Source organism: Engraulis encrasicolus, chromosome 2, assembly GCF_034702125.1.
Source record: "Engraulis encrasicolus isolate BLACKSEA-1 chromosome 2, IST_EnEncr_1.0, whole genome shotgun sequence".
In the NCBI taxonomy this organism is placed as follows: Eukaryota; Metazoa; Chordata; class Actinopteri; order Clupeiformes; family Engraulidae; genus Engraulis; species Engraulis encrasicolus.
In genome coordinates, this window is record NC_085858.1 from 52,291,928 (window position 1) to 52,312,793 (window position 20,866).

Sequence of the window (20,866 nt, forward strand, 5' to 3'; positions counted from 1 at the left end):
GTGTGTGTGTGTGTGTGTGTGTGTGTGTGTGTGTGTGTGTGTGTGTGTGTGTGTGTGTGTGTGTGTGTGTCTACTATATACCTCTGTCCGTGTGCTGTGTCCAGGGCCCTGCGTGGTGGCGTGGGTGACCCCTGCTCGGTGACGGTCAGCACCTCCAGGCTCTTCCTCTCCGGCCGACAGCCGGCCGACAGCCGACCATGACGGGTCATCATGGGGGAGTCCACACGCTTACGGGGAGGGTCTATGGTACAACACACACACACATGCACACACACACACACACACACACACACACACACACACACACACACACACACACACACACACACACACACACACACACACACACACACACACACACACACACACACACACACACACACACACACACACACACACACACACACACACACACACGTACATGAATACACACACAAAATCACACATAGAAAGGTTGCACAAGCAGTCCTTGATACACCCACACACGTTCGCACACACACACACACACACACACACACACACACACACACACACACACACACACACAGACACACACACGCACACGCACACGCACACGCACACAACAGGATCTAAGAATTTCTATAGGAAACTTCTGTATATAGGGTATGTGTAAGAGAGCATGTGACATCTCCCACTTGCTTCTGTGACTGTAAGTTGTATGCGTAAGCATGTGGGGGCATCTGCTTCTCGTTTTGCTTCTGCAGACATGGTGGTGGTGGTGGTGGTGGTGATACAGCATGACTCACCGGAAGAAAAACTATAAAACTCCCGCACTCTGACCATCTCACTTTTACTTTATTCACGATGCTTACATTAGGTTAAAGGTAAAAAAATTTGTATTTTTTGGGGGGCTTGTAAATCCTTTTTTAGTTTTTATGCAATAGGACAGGAAGCAAGTTGGGAGAGAGACGGAGAAGGGCCGGCAAAGGACCCAAGCCGGAATCGGACCCGGGTTGTCCGCGTAGTGTCCTACCGTTAGAGTCACGGTAGGGCCATTTAGTTTGTAAATGTCAAATTACCTGATGAAGGTCTAAGACTGAAACGTTATGAATAAAGCAAAAGTGAAATGGTCAGTGTGCGGGAGTTTTATAGTGTTTTCTGATACAGCGACCTAGTATGGGTTATCTCAGACGCACCTGCCAGCTGAGGTGTGCGAAAACAATCCCAAAGTGGTGCAGCAGTGTGACTCACCGACATCGTTTCTAGGTGGCAGGTCCTCGTCCTCATAGCTGGGGTAGCGCTCCTTCCTGTCCAGGAGCAGGTAGTAGATCATCTTCTCCTGGTTTATCCTGATAGGGAGACATGGAGCAGGAGGGGGAGGGAGAGAGGGAGAGAGAGAGAGAGAGAGAGAGAGAGAGAGAGAGAGAGAGAGAGAGAGAGAGAGAGAGAGAGAGAGAGAGAGAGAGACAGAGAGAGAGACAGAGACAGAGACCGAGAGAGACAGACAGACAGACAGACAGACAGACATGGAGAGAAATATGTGTGTAAACAAACCAGATGAAATTAGTGTGATCCATCATAAATATCAGATAAACATCAGATTTTGAAGGCCTAAAAGAGTTGCTGTGGGCAATGGAAGACTCATATGAATGTGTCTGAAACGTTTTGGATCCAGAAATATTAACCAACACCAGCACTAATAGCTTTCATTAGGCTCATACACGTTTTCTTAAAGTCACTCCAGTCACTCAAGTGTTTTGTCGCAGGCTGCTTTTGCCGTATCTACCCATAGTAAGTGAATTACTTCATGTTGATTTCGCCAATTTAGTATTGCTGTGCTGCATAAGCACAAAGCCTACACATATTGTGCAAGACCAGTGTTTCACAACCTCTAGAAAACGCGAATCTACACATACACCCTGCAGCTTCCCACACAAGAAAAGAATAGAATCCCTGAGTGGTCGAACAATGGCTATTCTCACAACACAAGAGCCCGCTAGTGACAGCCTAGTAAGCTAGACGAAGACAATATGTTGGTCTGTATTTTTGGTCTAAATTTTGGGTTTGTCTATTATCACATCACACCATCGAGGACAATCAGAGCTTGGCCATTCCTTCAATCTAACGCTCCAGCTATCTTTGTTGCCGGGATTTCCTCCTTTCTGAATTGGTATAGGGTCGTTTTTGATTTCATGTAGCCAAGCTACACTGCTGATGCTATTCATACCTCTAGGCTTTTGACCCATAAAGGTCACAGGCTATATTTCCATGAAGCCACTCAGTGTGGCCGGCGGTGGCTCGCCTAATATGTAATTGGCTTATCTTCTCACATAGCCGGGAGCAGATAATAGAGTTAGACCTTATCACTTTTCAACATGGGGGTGAAGGGGGATGCTACCTAGCTGGGAACATTGTCTGTGACCCGGCTCCCTACCTTCGCAATAGCAGTAGGGGTATTAGAGAAGCAGCAGAGAGAATACAAGGAGAAGATTAGAAGAATGCACTGTCTTTGGTAGTGGAGTATTACCCCACGAACACACCAGGAGAGACCAAAGCTACAAAGAGTCGCTGGACTGTCTTCATAACAAGAGCAACATGAGCGATAAAAGCGTCAGAGTATGACTGTTAAAAGCAGATGCAAGCATTCCAACATTACAATTGGCTGAAGCAGCTCATTTGCATCACTCTAGTCGCTTCTGGTGTGTTTTTGCCATTAGAGTGGTATTGGACAACTTCATGTATACCAAAGTGTTATTAACTTGCGGATCCTAACGTTCAGTATCATTCAGTGATGCTGAAGCGTGTCAATTCCGTTTTTTATGGTGTAGTGTTGACATAGTAGGCATAGAATTCAATTTTCTGTGGGTCTTGAAAAAACACTCAAAATGCTGAAAGTGTTCTGGAACTATTGGGTTGTATGATTCGAAAATGGCTGGCATCCAAAGGGTTAAGGTGCCCAGAAGTGTCATAAGTGTCCACTCACTGTCCAGATGCACTCTTGAACCCAACGCCTCACAGCAACTCCAGCTTGAGAGGCAGGCGCCCTGCTATGTGAGCTAAAATCAGGCCTGTTAGCTCAGGACATACATTTAGCATAGCTATTCCAAGTATTGGATGGGAGGTTTGACAACATTGCATGCTGCGCTGTGCTAGTTGGCATACACTACACGAGGAGATATACATCAAACACACACACACACACACACACACACACACACACACACACACACACACACACACACACACACACACACACACACACACACACACACACACACACACACACACACACACACACACACACACACACACACACACACACACACACACACACACACACACAGACACAGACATATGATATCCACATATGTAGCCTAGCCTACTCTATGTATGCATAATTAGATTGGGACATGTTAGAGGTGCAGTAGTGCTCCCAGCAACAGCTGTGGTGTCAGTGATGTAGTGACACATAAAAGACATCTATGGTGATGACACAGGCCACTGAGGGCAATGCATCATGGGACACTTCACTGTGCATAATATACACATCATACATACGCAGACATTGGCATAGAGACACAGTATGACGTATGATTTTGCAATTAATTGAACACTTGAGTACGTATACATATTTAACATCTTCTTGATTGTATTTGGTCCCAAAGTACTTTCCAAGTGTTAAATTTAATCTGACTTTCTTAACTACGTGAGGCTCATAATGCACACAGGTTCGTGAGTGAAACACTTCTATGTCGGCTGAAGAAAATGAATACTGTAACACTACACGGCATGGCATATTGAGTCTTTTGTAATCCAATTACAACTTGGTCATTGTCATTCAGGTGACAACAAACAACAAAATGCCATATGGTCAGGTACAGCTGGGCACCCCAGTGCCTGATGGGATACTCACTCCTCGCATTGGAGGTCCCGGGCCAGCTTGGTGCGGTCCCTGAAGCAGCCCAGCGAGTGCATGCTCTCCAGCACGTCCGGGTCCAGCTCCGTCAGGGACACGATACGCCGCACGCACACCCGCCTCGGGGGAGGCTGCTCTGGGCACGGCTCGTTACGACCTCCCCTGGGGGACCAGGGGTGGGTGGAGGAAGAGGGGCAATGGGGAGGAGGACAGCGAAATATAATAAAGATAAAAGGATTTCATGAGAGTGGATGAGAGGCTAAGCCCTAGAGCTCGGATGAATGTTGTTTTAACCATGTGTGTTACAGTGTATATAGACATCATGGTGTAGTAAAGTGCAATAGTGTAATATGTACTCACATGGTATGTAAAAACGTAGGCTGGTTAAATGTAGCCCCTAAATGCACGCTGTACCCCCAGTGGCACATCGTAATAGTCAATAAACAGTTAACTACCACACAGTAGTACTACAATACTATGACATAACACAGGGCCTTTAGTAACGCACTACGACTTGGCCATTGCCATTCTGGTAACAGCAAATTTATATCGCTGTGGGTTCATGTTGTTTATACAGTGTGACTACATGTTCAATGTCGTTACATAATCTTCTACACAGTAAAAGGACCACTGTAGATGACTTATGAAAATATGTTATAAGAGAATGTATACTCACTGGTACCAGGCATGCTTTTGTATTGCTTCAAGCTGGAGAACACCACAAAAAAGAGGACATACATGTAATTGTTATTACCATTCTCAGCATAGAGCTTACACTGATCAATACTGTATGAGGTAGCTGTATTTTGTCTAACTGGCGTTTCTTAGGCTGAACCTGAAGCAATCATTGAGGACACGAACCATCGGATACACTGTAATAATACATTTCGTTACAATCAATCAAAGTCACTAGGCCATATATGAAAGCACAGAAAAGGGGAAAAACACACACACAACAGACCAATGCACAAAAATTCCACGCCGCCATCACTTTCACTTTTAGTTCTGCTCCGAGTGTAACCACCCTTTAATGGTAAAGAAAATGGCCTTGGAATTGGAGGTAGTGTGCCGGAAAAAAATGGGAATGGATGACTGAATACCTAGTGATTTCTAAGACCCTCGTCCATGGCTAAGGTGCCCTTGAACAGAGCATCAAATGCACCAAGGGGTGGAGCTACTGTATATGGAGGGCTAGCGAGGCTCTTTCCCCTGGGCCCAGGGTCCTACCGTATTGGGGGTGGGGCCCGGCACTATCTCGACCTTGGCTGGCCATATGGGGGCCCTATCAGTGCTTTGACTTGGGGCCCTGTGAGCAGTTGTTCCGTCACCACCATTAGCTCTACATGGGACATCTCCCTGTATTAAATTCACTGGAACTCACTCTGGATACGAAGAGCAGCTGAATGACATGCAATCGAGTAGTAGAATAGAGCAGAGATGCTTTATTAATCCCTAAGGAAATTAAGGTATAATGTCATAACAGGCAAGTTAACTGACAAAAATATTGCTTTGAACGAGTCATATAGCCAAAAATGCAGCGGGCAATTGTCAAGCAGACAGACTTTTATATCGCTCATGGGTTTATTAAAACGCAGACTCAGTAATGTGGACAGATAGACTGAGATCTATGCCGCACACAGCATACAATCAATGAACCTGAATGCAAAGAGAAAAAACAAAATCACAGAGAGAGTGAAACACCGCTGCCCTAATTATTATCCACTTGTCTTTGTAACTTAGAAATAAAAAGAACCAAGCCAATCTTGCTGATTAATGCTGATTGAAGGTGAAATTTGCTCCTTTCACAAAAACAAAAATCTAAATTTAGAAGGGTGATGTAATTAGAACATTCACAGTTCAGAGCATTCCGTGCCCTCCAGGCTCTCTCCTGCTTGCTCCAAGGAATCCAAACTCACACATTACGTATGTACATTATGACACAAATTTGGGAATCCACATTAATATTGGATCTAGCAGTGCATTATTAATTTCTCAGTCAGCAAAATGGTGGACTTTCATGTAGATACAGTATCAAACACCCAGGATTTATTGCTGTATGCGTAGAGAGCATAGCTTCCGATAAAGCTCCCAAAATATTTCCTCTAGGCATAGCTCTAAGTTATCACCCGGGACCTCACCCAAGTGTGTGTGCGAGAGAGAGAGAGAGAGAGAGAGAGAGAGAGAGAGAGAGAGAGAGAGAGAGAGAGAGAGAGAGAGAAACTGGATGCCCAGACTGAGTATCATGTAATTTACGAGGCAGTGAAACATTGGCATGCGTGTTAGCTGCTGGAGCGGTGGCCGTGTGGCAGGGGGCAGTTTAAGCCAAGCCCCTCCTCCTCCCCACACTAGTCCACTTCCTGTTTACAACTCCCAATGGTAACGAGTTCAGATACAATGTCGGATAAGCCCAATTAAGCCATTTTAACTTTGCTACTCTTGTTACATCTCTTTGCTTTACATTCTCACCAAAGTCCTAATCGCTAGTGTACCAAAGATATCATACAAATATCTTAGAAGGTCAATTTTCACAGACAACATATCATGCAAACACAGTATGTCGCTATGTCATATAGTTAATTCTCCTTTTTGTACTATTCCTTTCCTCTCCCCATACCTGTTGTCTTTTGCCCTCCCCTTAACACCATCCTCTTCCTCACGCCCCCTCCCCTTAACACCATCCTCTTCCTCACGCCCCCTCCCCTTAACACCATCCTCTTCCTCACGCCAAGTCTCTCCCTCTATCTCTCCGTCCCTCTTTTCATCTCCCATTTTCACTGCATTACATTCCTCTGGCAGTATCTCTCCGTCTCTCTCTCTCTTTCTCCTCCTCCCCACTCCTCAACCCTGCCCTCCTCCCCTCCTCCCCTGAACTCTGACAGCCCCTACCGTGAGCCTCTTCTCTCTGCATGTCTTTTGACCACTCTCCAACCCTCCACCTCCTCCTACCCGTCTCCTCTCCTTCTCCTCCACCCCTGCCCCATCCTGCCCTGTGGCAGCCCCTGCCCTCCAACTCCTCCTCCACCTCTCCTCCTCCCCACTCCCCATCCTGCCCTGTGGCAGCCCGTACCGTGAGCCTCTTCTCTGGGTCGACCTCGATCATGCCCTTGAGCAGGCCCTGGCAGTCCGGGGGGATGAAGTGGGGCATGTGGAACACCCCGCTCTTCACCTTCTCCAGGAGTTGCCGCAGGTTGTCATGGTCGAACGGCAACGCACCCTGCAGGAGAGAGAGAGAAAGAGAGGGTGGGGGGTCATCATCAGAGAGGAAGAGAGTCATAAGAGGAGGTGGGGTGTGAGGGGGTCATAAATTGGTGTAATGGTCAAATGGCAATGGAGGTGGGGGGGTCATGAAGGTGGGAGGGCAGGCCTGGATCTGACATAGAGGGCATTTCCTGTTGTGCCGACTGGCTTTCGGGGCTGATGCTGGTTTTTTTGTGTGCATTTTCTTAGAGACAGGTCCACACAGTAGAGGGGGCCACACAAAAAATGCCTGGGCCTTGTTTTGGTCCCATAATGCCTGGGCTAATGTTTGGGGGCCAGTCCTGCCCTGTAAAAGGGTCACTGATGGAGGTCAAAGGTTAAGGATTACTAGGTCACATTAAGCACAGCTGGGGACCGGTAGGGGAGGAGGAAGTATAGCTATGATGCAGCTAGCTGAAAAGGATTAGCTTGTCCATTAGGACACGCAGGGCAGCCCAGTGGTGCGTGGGGGGAAATACCCAGTGGACACAGACCTGAGAGGAGACAGCGGTCAGATCACATTACACACACCCTTTAACTGCTAAAAAGCCAAAAAGAAGCGGCTGACAACAGCATCAACATCAACACATTGACAGATAAAGGAATGAACAGTGACAGGGCATAGAGAGAAAGAGAGAGAGAGAGAGAGAGAGACAGACAGAGACAGAGAAAGAGGGAGACAGAGGGAGAGAAAGAGAGAGAGAGAGAGAGAGGCAAGCAGGGACTAACATTTGAGAGAGAGATGAAGGGAGACTCTGTGACGGAGGGATGAGGGAGGAAAGAAAAGAGGAAGATGTTAGGACAAAGGAGACACAGAGGACAAGAGAAAAAGGGGAGAGAGAGACAGACAGAGACAGAGAAAGAGGGAGACAGAGGGAGAGAAAGAGAGAGAGTGAGAGAGAACCAGATAGAAAGAGAGAGAGAAAGAAAGAGTGGAAGGGAGAGAGAGAGGGAGGGAAAGAGTAAGAGAGAGAGAGAGAACAGGACTCACCACCACCAGAGCAAACAGGGTGACAGAGAGAGAGAGAGAGAGAGAGAGAGAGAGAGAGAGAGAGAGAGAGAGAGAGAGAGAGAGAGAGAGAGAGAGAGAGAGAGAGAGAGAGAGGAGGCCTTACCACCAGCAGAGCGAACAGGATGACTCCACAGCTCCACACATCTGCTCTCCGCCCGTCATATTTCTCACCCTGAAAACACAACAGCCTTTTGTTACACACATATACACACAATACACAACACACTTACAACGGCATGAGTGACAGCGCCACACACACACACACACACACACACACACACACACACACACACACACACACACACACACAGACACAGACAGACACAGACACAGACAGACACAGACACACAGACACACACACACACACACTGACACTACAGTCATACACACACACCCCGAAGCATGTGTCACTCTCTCTTACAAACAATACACAGTTCAAACAAGTCATGAGGCATCGCTCCCCTCACACACACACATAAACAACTCTTACAATCTCTTACAATCTCTCTACTCTGAGGAAACAGAAACATTACCATGCAAATGCATTAAGCTGTTATACGAGGCTTGTGGCATCCTTCTAAGAAAATGTAATACAAACGACAGCAAGACAACAGTACAGTATATCCAATCCAGCTTCCCGCCCACCCATTGGCATTACATTGCCTGGTAATCAATTTCACAGTTTAGTTTATCACACACACCCCATTGCATAAGAACAAGTAAAGCCCACGCCCAATCCCACTACCATGGCTATTGGTGTTCAGGGACTTCGGCCCACGCAAATATAATCTTACTTTATTCATGCAGACATTAGTGCCCGATCACATATACACTACACACATGCAAAACACACAATCACAGATACACACGAAGTCACACAAAGTCCTCCATACACATACACACCGACATACGTACACAGTACAGTACATACACACACACACACTCACTGTCTCTCTCTCTCTCTCTCTCTCTCTCACACATACACACACACACACACACACACACACACACACACACACACACACACACACACACACACACACACACACACACACACACACACACACACACACACACACACACACACACACAATTTACAAACAAATGTTTCAGAGGTATGACTTACCCTGATCACTTCAGGGCATGCATAGTGAGGGGATCTGAAAACATTTCAAAATAGACAGTTACTATCCCACTTATTGATATCAAACACGTAGATGCACACACACGCACGCACGCACGCGCACACACACACGCGCACACACACACACACACACACACACACACACACACACACACACACACACACACACACACACACACACACACACACACACACACACACACACACACACACACACACACACACACACACGCACGCACGCACGCACGCACGCACGCACGCACGCGCGCACACACACACAAAACTCTAGCTTCTTCCGTTTCTCTCTATAATTCACGTATATAATGTACACTCTCGCTCTCTCTCGCTCTCTCTCTCTCTCCCTCCATTCTGTCTTACAGTCTGCTTCTCTCTCTCTCTTCTGCAGAGCTTAGCAAGCCCAGTGTTCAGCACTGACCCGCAGCTGGTTTCCAGCAGGCTGTCTCCCACTTGTAGTGAGGCCATGCCAAAGTCGGCGATGCGGATGTTGTTCTTCTCATCCAGCAGCAGGTTCTCTGGCTTCAGGTCTCTGTGGCTGCAAACGGGTACAGAGAGAGTCAGTATTCACATTATATTAGAATGGATGACTCAGTGTAAAATCAGGCATGGTGTGGTATGCACAGCATTGCATATACGGTGCTACATACTTCTTCAAGCATGGGAATCAAAGAGAGAGGAGAGAATGAGAGAGATGTGATGTGATCAAATGTGATGTGATGTGATAAAATGTGATGTGATGTGATGTGATGTGACAGGATGTGATGTGACATTATGTGACGTGATGTGACATTTCTCTGTCTTTGTTTCCCATGCTTCAAGACTTACTGTACGTTACCACTGTATTTGCAGTGACGTGATGATGTGACCAATGTGACTTTGCTATCTGTATTGTATGGACCACTTAAACTCAACACTCTATATTGATGTGTGAACATGTACTATTGGATGTAGAGGCAGTTACTTGTGCAAAAATCTGTGTAGAAACACTCAGCTACTACTACACAAAGAACAAGGATTATAACAAGAAACACCAAAAAAAATCATCTTGAAGAAGGATGTCTCTGTGCTCTGGCTTCTGTGGTGGGCGGACTACTCCTAAGACTAGACCCGGGGATGAGCCAAGGACTCAGAATATGGAGAACTCCAAGGAAGAGGCACAGCTTCGAGGTGTTAGTCATCTGGATACACAACAATAAGCAACTGTGGCCTAGTTGTTAATGAGATGTGCTTTTGATCAGAGGGTTGCCGGTTCAAATCTCACCCTTCCACTCCCTACCGCACTCCATCCTTGAGGTGCCCTTGAACAAAGCAACTAACCGCATACTGCTCCAGGGAGTGTAACCAATACCCTGTAAATAGCTGTAAGTTGCTTTGGATAAAAGCGTCAGCTAAGTGTAATGTAATGAAATGCAATTAAAAAAACATAATAAAAACATCCTGAGGGCTCCAGTCATCCCTGGGTTTTAACAAGCCTTAGAGAACTAGTCCAGCCTAAAGTCTTGCATGTCTTTCAATGTTAACCTAATACCTGTAAGTGTAACATAATTGTTTCAGCGGTTCATCAACATGGCCGAAGGGGACTTCTGACAATGGCTTTGCTTCGGTCTATAGGCTATAACCTCACTACTACGCTTACACTGTTCCCAACCAGTCAGGGCGAAGAGTGACTAAATCTAATTGATATTACTTTAAACGACATGCCCACTTTGATAAATTTACTGTTACCAGAAAGGAAACGACCAAGTCACTGTGTATTAATACTCTGTAATGTCTCAGTACTGTAATACCAGAGATTCTTTAAGTATAGAGATATGCCAACATAATAGGTTTCTATGGGCACCTAACATGACCAGGTTCCGGTCTGCCTAAAGGGGCGTGTCATAATGCTCCTAACATTGAATAGAACAGTCCTCAGGTCTGCCTAGGTCTGCCAAAAGGGGGATTTCCCCCCCAATAATAGAACCCGGAAACAATGGGCCAATGGAACCTCTCTCTCTCTACTCTCTCTGGTAATACTATGGTAGTAAAGTGTTTTCAGTGACTAGTACAGCACTGGTGGAACGGTGCGCATTATGAGACTACAGTAGACAGCTACCATATGGAGTGACTGTGGCAGAAGTCCAGCGCCGAGATGATCTGTCTGAAAAACTTCCGCGCTTCTTTTGGGGTCAGTCGGCCCTTTTTCACCAGATAGTCGAAAAGTTCCCCTCCGGATACGTGTTCTAGCACCAGGTACCTGTTGGAGGGTGAAAAGGGGTACCAAAAAAAAAGGGAGCAAAGGTGGATGCAGTCTGTTTGAGTTTGACTCAGCATACATTCTTAGTCTTAGTCAGACAGTCATTTATTTAAACTTTGCTGTAAGAACTTTATTATAACGAACAAGCACAGATATAAGCTGTGAGCAGTTCGGAGCAGAGAGAGATGAAAACGTTTTGTAGACGAGAAGATAGACGAAAGTATACTATACACATACATCCCATAACCACCCACATACTCTCTCTCTCTCTCTCTCTCTCTCTCTCTCTCTCTCTCTCTCTCTCTCTCTCTCTCTCTCTCTCTCTCTCTCTCTCTCTCTCTCTCTCTCTCTCTCTCTCTCTCTCTCTCTCTCTCTCTCTCTCTCTCTCTCTCTCTCTCTCTCTCTCTCACACACACACACTTTCACACAAAGGTGTCAATCCCGGCCTCAGAATGCTAACACCCTGGCACATGTTGGATTCAAACATTTCCTGAGCTCTGTGAACATAGGAGCGAACGGCACACCTTTCCAAACCGGTAAAAACCCTTTTGGTGGTGAAATCACCTGGGCTGTTAATAAGGAGACATGGAGAAGGACATACGACACATGGTGAGGTTTTCCACTCTCTGAAACTGGGATTGACAACGCTGACACTGACAGACAGGCAGGCATGCACAGAAACAGACATACTTACAGATATTTGTTATTCTCATAGACATCATGCAGCTTCAGAACATGGGGATGTTCTATTAGTTTGAGAATAGCTATCTCTCTTTCCACCTGGGCAGAGAGACAGAGACCGACAGAGAGGACGAGGAGGTAGAGGAAGAGGAGGAGGGGGAAAGGTGAGAGGAAGAGTGGAGGAACACAGAAGGAAGAAAGGGAGGAAGGAGGAAAGGAAGGGAGGGAGGAGGCAAGGAAGGAAGGAAGGACGGAAGGAAGGAAGGAAGGGAGGAAGCAGAGAGAGGGATAGAGATGTTAATCAGCTGCTGTTGCTGCTTAAGGAAGAGAAGGGAAAAGCCGAGAGAGCACAAGTGGAACAAACGTGGGACTAGCGATGCTAGTCTGCAGACACAGTTTTTTTTTTTTTTCACACACGCTGACAGCACAGCAGCCAAAAGCAAAGCAGCAAAGAGGACAAACCTGACTGCCGAAAGGTTTGTTTTTCAAAACAAACGAGGACTTTCACTTGACAAGAGCTTAACCGCATGTATGTTTGCATGCGTGTGCGTGTGTGTGTGTGTGTGTGTGTGTGTGTGTGCATGTGCGTGTGCTTGTGTGTTTTTTCAGAAACAAAGACTTCTCGATATCTCACACCAGCTAAGAGATGCATAACCAATAAAAAGACAAAAGATAGGCCTTTGATTAGACCCCCCTAAACCACTTGATCCTAACGAGCAGAATTAGTTCCTGAATGGCCAGATGTGGGCAGACATTCGCTAACCAGGCTATCGCCAGATGGGAGCGTATATGTTCCCCGGGTCCTATGTTCCCCTGTCTTTGTATGGGACCGGGGAACTTAGGACCCTTTTTCTAAAAAAGGGTTCTATGTTCCCCGCATTGTATGCTTCCGAGTTTTCGAATTGTGCCCTTCCCAAAACCATCCCTAAAGTTAACCTGTCAGTAATGCAACGTTTCTGAGTTATACATTTGTGCCCTGACCAAAAGAATCCCTAAACCTAACCTGTCAGAGGTGCAAAACAACCTGCGCTTTGCCATGCGGCAGCAGTGGGGAACACAGAACCCTTTTTTGAAAAAAGGGTCCTAAGTGTCCCGGTTGCGATGAACATAGGACCCGGGGAATATAGGATCCGGGGAACACAGGGATGACCCCCGCCAGACTACGTATGTGAAAAATGAGATATAGTCTGTAAACCATCTATTTCTTTTCTCATAAGGGAGATCTATCATTACTTACAGTAAAATACCACCTAAAAGCTTGATGGAAAGGTTGTTTTTAACCTGGTGTCGACATGGTGGATCTGTAAAAACAAACTACAAGCTCCTGTATGTCTAATAATAGGGTCATTCCACGCCAAATCAACAAGAGCCCGCGCACTTAGGTCTCAAAAAATTCTGAAAATATTACCAAGTGTACCCATGGTACTTAAGAGAAACACTGTAAATTTCTTTGAATGTAAGATGTATAATCTCCATGTTACAGCCAATTTTACTGGGGGAGGGGGGTGCCCATTTTGTTCACACTCTTTTTTTTGTCAAAGTTCACAAGCCCGTAGCTCAATAACTAAACCATGTAGGAAGTTCAAATTTGGCATGCTAGTACATAGATAGGAATAGTTTGCTGCAAAACTGTCAGTTTTGGTCTGTATGATCCTGCATCGTCATGGCATTCCCTCAAAGATGATACAATTTGTACTGGAGTTTTTGGCTGTGCTCTGTTTAGGCCTTCAGAAGACATATTTGTGCCCAACATAGCCTCTTGATTTTTTTCCCTTGTAGAGACAAGTAGGAACACTCTCATAAAAATCTATAAATAGAAAGGAAATCCCATTAGTGTTTGACCAGAAGACCTCACAAGTCTGACAAATCATTTTGGGTGTCATTTTCAGAGCTCCAGAACCCCTTGTGGGATTGTCCACAGATTTTTATTTTATTTTTTTCTTCATTCTCCATGAATTCTTCTTTTTAAAAATGCAAATGAGACTCGTCTTATGTGATGTTTTCTTTTGTAATTTCCAACCTGAACATGGGCAACATGCACATTGAGGGCAATATGTTTTCTATGCGTTTCTTCCGCTGCCATCTGCTGGTCAAAAAAAGTAACAACATGACTCCTTGTGCCTGACCTACTGTCTCTTTTGGTGTGCGAACCTGCTCCCACATTGAACGCTCCTGAGATCACTTAAATTGAAAGGGATACCTGCACCCCTGCACAGGGACTCTCGGGTGATCATGTCTGGGCAAAATTTGCATTTGATTATTTAGTCTTTACATTAAATGTTATCGAAATCATGTTGCTCTCTTTTTGCATTTTGCCCATGTTCAGGGTAGAAATTACAAAAGAAAACATCACATAAGACAAGTCTCATTGGCATTTTTAAAAAGAAGACTTCATGGAGAATGAAGAAAAATATAAAATAAAAATCTGTGGACAATCCCACAAGGTGTTCTGGTGCTCTGAAAATGACACCCAACATGATTTGTCAGACTTGTGAGGTCTTCTGGTCAAACACTGATGGGGTTTCCTTTCTATTTATAGATTTTTATGGGAGTGTTTCTACTTGTATCTACAAGGGGGAAAAATCATGAGGCTATGTTGGGCACAAATATGTCTTCTGAAGGCCTAAACAGAGCACAGCCAAAAACTCCAGTACAATTTGTATCATCTTTGAGGGAATGCCATGACGATGCAGGATCATACAGACCAAAACTGACAGTTTTGCAACAAACTATTCCTATCTATGTACCAGCATGCCAAATTTGAGCTTCCTACTAGGTTTAGTTCTTGAGCTACGGGCTTGTGAACTTTGACAAAAAAAAGAGTGTGAACAAAATGGGCACCCCCCTCCCCCAGTGAAATTGGCTGTAACATGGAGAGTATACATCTTACATTCAAATAAAGTAACAGTGTTTCTCTTAAGTACCATGGGTACACTCAGTAATATTTTCAGAATTTTTTGAGACCTAAGTGTGCGGTCTCTTGTTGATTTGGCGTGGAATGACCCTATATGGCTTGGCCTGCTTCCCTGTTCTGAGCCTAGGATCCCAAAACCCCTAGATTTCAGGGGTTTCCATGCTGTCCTTCAGATCGGAATGAGCGCACAAGGCAGCTTGTGAATTCCTAGGCTAGACATTGCCACTTTACAACGAGAGGAATTTGTTCAGGATGTACTGTGCGATAGATATCAATGTGATCCATCCGAAACACCAGTGTTTTGGAAAGATCAATCCTTTCACAGGAGGAGGAGGAGAATGAGATGAGCAAACGGCTTCACTTTTCTTACCTTCATGAGAACGGATTCCGACAGCTTTTCCCTGTTCACAATCTTTATGGCCACCTTCTGGCCCGTGATGCAGTGCACTCCCAGCTTCACCAGGCCTGGAGGGGAGACATAAGAGTGAGGGAGGAGGAGGAGAGAGGAGAGATGAGAGAGGAGATGGGAGGAGGGCAGGGGAGAGAGAGGGAGGGAGAGGGAGAGGGGCGGGTTGAGAGCACTTTAAGAGCAGAGAGGAAAGACAGGAAACCTCAGACAACAGAGAGGAGAGAGGAGGGGAAAAAAACACACAAGAGGGCTTAATGTCCCCCTCCTGCTTGCCTCTCACTCTCGCTCTCTCTCTCTCTCTCTCTCACACACACACACACACACACCCTCTCTCTCTCCCTCTCTCTTTCCCCCGCCTCTCTCACGTCCCATTCTTCTCATCAGAGTGACCCAGTGGGAATTGAACAGGATATGTGGAGTCAGTGAGTGAGTGATGACATCACCAATCAGGTTTATGCAGACTTGATCAAAACTAGTGTGGCCGCCTGCCTGTCGTGAAACCTAATCCCCAACACCAAACACTCTGAATCGCTGAACTCAACAACCCTTTGGGAAACATGTCACCAACCATCTCGCTGTCTCCTTTATCCACTGGAGTAGATCAAAGACACAGGCAGGGTCAACAATAACAATACCCGCTAGCGGCTAGGCTATATTAATGTGCATGCCATCTACAGTAGGAGTGGAGCCAAAGATCTCAGATGTTCCTTCAACTGGTAAAGCTCATCATGTTACACTTGTGCATCCAGCGGATGAAGACCGCACACTCCTGTGGCTGATGCAGATGTTTTACTGAAACAACATTTCAGCCATCCAGCCTTTTTCAAGTATTTCAGGTAAACTTCCCATTGTGGATGTTACCCTCTTCAGATAAATAGACTTATTCATCCAGCCTTGTCTGCAATTCATGACACCTTAACAGGATGGAAGTAGCAGGTAGGTTATGCACCTTGGCTTGACACTTGCTCTTAAGCCACTCGAGTTTCCTTCCACTCTCAAGTATCTGCTACGGGACAACCAAAAGATTGTCCAACGCAAAGATCCTTCATTGACCTTCTCTCACCCAATGCAAGACTAAATGGCTACATTGGATACATTACAGGGTTATAGAACTACGTACGTACAGGAAATCAAGATTGGACTGACTATGACAGGCCTTTACCGGGCCCCTGAGATACTGACACATCTGCAACACTATTCAAAACCTCTCAGCAGCTGTAGAAAGTTGAGAGAAACTCCTAAAATAATTGTTATTGTTTTAGGCTTACATTGCATGCCATGAAATACTTATATTGCTTTCCTCCCACAGATGTCAGGCACATCTATTAACAGTACGCCCACAAACATCTGCACCCATATAATTTGCCAGCTTGTGCATTTCTAAGAGTGTTAGTGTGACCTCTCCAAAACTAACACAACTGCTGTCCCAAAAGCAGGGGTGCCTGATTCAGCATCAGCAACAGTACCACAATGATGCACAGACAGCACCCCAGGCAGAGAGAGAGAGAGAGAGAGAGAGAGAGAGAGAGAGAGAGAGAGAGAGAGAGAGAGAGAGAGAGAGAGAGAGAGAGAGAGAGAGAGAGAGAGAGAGAGAGAATATTCTCGCATTGATTCCCCCATCAAAGAATGTTTGATGACCCCAGCTGGAAACCACTTCTCTGGCTTTTACACTTGTGAGTTCCAGTAGGTAGCTCACACCTGTCTTCTAAATAGGCCATGATGACCCACACACGGAGATGAGCGTCTGGAACATAAATGTTTCACAGCTTGACACATAAGATCTCAGCAGGCTACAAGACATCAGTGCTGATCCTTACCGGTTTGGCCTTTCCCCAGGGTCTTCTCCAGGCGGTAAGGCCCCACGTACTGAGCCGACTGACTCGACAACTCCTTACTGGACATTTCTTCGAAGGATTCGTTTCCCGGATCAGAGTTTTTGCGAGCAAAAAAATAAATTAATCAGAGTTTCTTCCAAAGAGGTCTGCAACGATGGGTCCTGCGCGCCGAGCAGTTCCGCCTTAGCGACATTCCAGACGGTGAGAAGGGGACAAGAAATTGGACTGAGCTTATTCTTAGTGACAATAGTGTGGCCTACTCACATCCACTTGCCAGTGATGCTCAGGGCTAATCGAAATATCAAGTTAATGTGTTCTCTTAATTCTCAATAGACTATCATCAACTATTCCAACTCAAGAGGACGTGGAGCCACGTCCGTGCGCATCAAACTAATGAATCAAAGATTCTTATCAAATTAGGGTGACTACACGCAACTATGTTCTGACAGTAGGGATGGCGGCGTAGCAGGGGTAGCATGGTCTGTCTCTTTAACAAAAATACGGTGGAGACCGGAATGTCGATGATGTAGCCTAGATGTAAGTCTAGTAGGCTAGATGTCATCGCAGATTCAAAGGCGCTGACAAAAAAAAGATGATTACTGCCCCCCAACAACATGTAAACCAGCCCGTCCAGCGGTCTGACTGTCAGCTAGGCCTACACTTTGACACATTTTGCCCAAGTCTGTCAATACAAAAAAATAGATGATAGACCTAAAAACTTGATACAGTAGCAAATACAAAAGGGCTACAATGTTCACTGAGAATTACATTAGCTTATATAGGCCTAGCTATCCGACAGCAATCCGTTATCCTGCTGTTGAGTTGATCTCGCAATTTCAGGCTGATAAATCCTATCGGGTATCTTCTCACGTTGCCCGTCAAGTGAATATCCTCCCATTTAAACCGCAGTGGTGAAAGATGTCCTGTGTCTGGAGTACTACTTACTTTACTCCAGGCCTCACATCCGGAAATAGAAAGAAAAGAGAGCCACCCTGTGTGCGCTCGGCTCGCTCTAGTGAGACGCCGTTTATCCACAGCCTCGGGGTCTTAATTCAGTCCCGTTGCGGGGTTTTTACCAAAACCAAAACCAAATTGTGTTTTTCTTGCATTAGTCGGAGGTCTGGGCGTTTGAAGCGATACATCACTGTTCTAGAAAATGCAAGCATCTTTAGCTGGCGTAGAATCCTCCGCCTCTCCTCCTCCCTCCCTCCGCGGATAGATCACAGCATCTTCTCCGTCCGTCGCAGCTGCAGCCTCTTTCGCTGTCTTGCCTCGTCCTTGCGCCTCTGGCTGTATCCCCGAAAAACAGAGCTGCCCTCAAAAAATGCAACACTTGCTTCGTGACGGATAACTCCAACACCCCATCTGCTAGGCTATCAAGCGCCCCGCTCCCTATCGCTTTCTCCCCGTGCTGTTCTTGATTCAATACTGGCAGCATCAGCATCCGGGTTTTGCTCGGCCTGCGCTCTCCATCGTCCCCTCCCTTCCCGTTTCTCCCAGAACACCCCCTTCTCGGCTCGACCGCCCCACCCTGCCCACAACGCGCACACACACTCCTCTGCACAGATGCTCCACTGAATGGATGCTATGACGGAATCATAGGATGACTATGATGACTGACAGCCAAAAAACCTGTCACATCTAATAGCCTAGGCCTACTTTTAAAAAAATGCCATCTAGAATTGAAGGGTTGAAGCGCACACCTCTGACATTTATTTTGACATTTGTTTTCATCAGATAAACTATGTCTACTTACATTTCAAATAACCAACAGCTGGAGAAATATTTTGCTGATGTATTTATAATATTTAGATCACAATGATTTAGAATTGTGTGACATCAGTTCAACCTACTGAGTACATCTGGAGTAATACCTGATATGCACACACGATGGCAGTACAGATCTGTTCACATACCCCTTCAGCTCTTCGATGCACTCTGTATTGGCTGTAATGATTCTTGAAATGCTAAATTGTACACTATTAGGCCTATATTAACTGTTGACCATAACCACGATTTAGGTCCAGGTAATAAGCAGGTATCTAAACCGCATCTCTTTGTCTGTGAGGATTGGAGAAAAATGTATTTTTGCTGTGAAATAGTGGAATGACCATTTATGGAAACAAATGTAATTCTTCTATCACAGCACATAGGGCCTACTAGACCAAATACATTCTAATATGATCTTGATTGCATTACAATATAGTGTAACAGTCTAGTGTGTTTTTAAATGTATACTAATTGTACAGTATATTCCCATTTCATATGATGTAAAGGATATACAATAATGTAGGCGTATAACTAACTTGCTGCATGGTTGTGCCGCAATTCATGTTTTAATATTGATCTTAATTCCATTAGCCTACTTTTTAATAACAGACATTATGTTCATGATACTTGAAGAGACAATATGAGACAATAGAACAATATATTGGAAATCAACAGGAAAACTCAAGGCACAGTGCATTGTTAGTTTATAAAGTTCATTCTCAGTAGCACTTTTTCCCAAGACAACCAAGCAACAGTTCCAATGCGATCAAGGTGTTATTCCGTGTAACAGTCTAACGGTAGTGTGTTACTGACCACTGGAAAGGGAGACAGCTTGGGATGGAGAGGAAATTGGCCAATGTGAAGTGAGGGACAGGGTTTAGAGAGTGGACACGAGACTGTGGCCCAAGCCCTTAACTTAACCTTAAGGCCATCTCTCCGGGTGTCAGGTCAAATGCCACAAACAGCCCCTGCAAGCCCCGAGCACCTAACCCCTTTAAAAGGGGCTTTCCAGCTAATCAGATGGATGATCTGGCAGGCCCACCACACACACACACACACACACACACACACACACACACACACACACACACACACACACACACACACACACACACACACACACACACACACACACACACACACACACACACACACACACAAACACAAACACAAACACATGCTTGACCACCAGGACGAATGGTCAGCAGCTTAGCTCAGTGGCTTGGCTGGGAGTGAGTTTATTTGTGCTTGACCAGTGCTCAATTACCTTGCTGCAGGTATTAGGAGAGCCAACTGGGTGTCAAACAGTACCACGTTTCCATGATATCTTTTTGTCCATTCTTTTAAGGAATGCTTTCTGAGAAGTTCCTATAGGTAGACCTACTGTATATGTTTTTTTCTTTCATCACAGGGCTACCTATGTGTACTTTTCTTGCATAAACTTTGGTCTTTAGAGTCCAAATTAAGTTCTTGCGCTTGAGAAGAGAAACAGTAGAGTGGGTATTTCTCAAAGTGAAATCTTCTAGCCTTGCTAGCGTGAGTAACGCCCATTTTTTTTGCGGATTTTCACCATGGAGTATCCGATAACTAGTGTTATTTTCTACCTCTATGATCCGATAACTAGATCTAAGGGTAATTAATAATTGGATAATCCTGCGAAAAATGGGTGTTACATTACACGCACCAGCAAGGCTTGAACACTTCACTTTGAGAAACACCCCCCAGACAGTCTT

General features: G+C 45.4%; 1 protein-coding gene across 1 annotated transcript in view; it reads right to left on the bottom strand.

Moving 5' to 3' along the window:
- brsk1b (BR serine/threonine kinase 1b) overlaps window positions 1-18,806 on the bottom strand; it is a 34,698-nt gene extending 15,892 nt beyond the window's left edge. Inside the window, exons 1-12 of the mRNA XM_063190983.1 lie at window positions 17,346-18,806; window positions 15,490-15,584; window positions 12,219-12,304; window positions 11,384-11,524; window positions 9,707-9,823; window positions 9,253-9,286; window positions 8,230-8,298; window positions 6,945-7,091; window positions 4,554-4,585; window positions 3,875-4,039; window positions 1,213-1,310; window positions 82-241 (exon numbers count right to left, since the gene is read on the bottom strand). Of these exons, the coding sequence (XP_063047053.1) occupies window positions 82-241; window positions 1,213-1,310; window positions 3,875-4,039; window positions 4,554-4,585; window positions 6,945-7,091; window positions 8,230-8,298; window positions 9,253-9,286; window positions 9,707-9,823; window positions 11,384-11,524; window positions 12,219-12,304; window positions 15,490-15,584; window positions 17,346-17,430 (1,229 nt within the window). The 5' untranslated portion in view covers window positions 17,431-18,806. The remainder of the gene's footprint in view (window positions 1-81; window positions 242-1,212; window positions 1,311-3,874; window positions 4,040-4,553; window positions 4,586-6,944; window positions 7,092-8,229; window positions 8,299-9,252; window positions 9,287-9,706; window positions 9,824-11,383; window positions 11,525-12,218; window positions 12,305-15,489; window positions 15,585-17,345) is intronic.
- Between the last annotated feature and the right edge of the window lie 2,060 nt (window positions 18,807-20,866).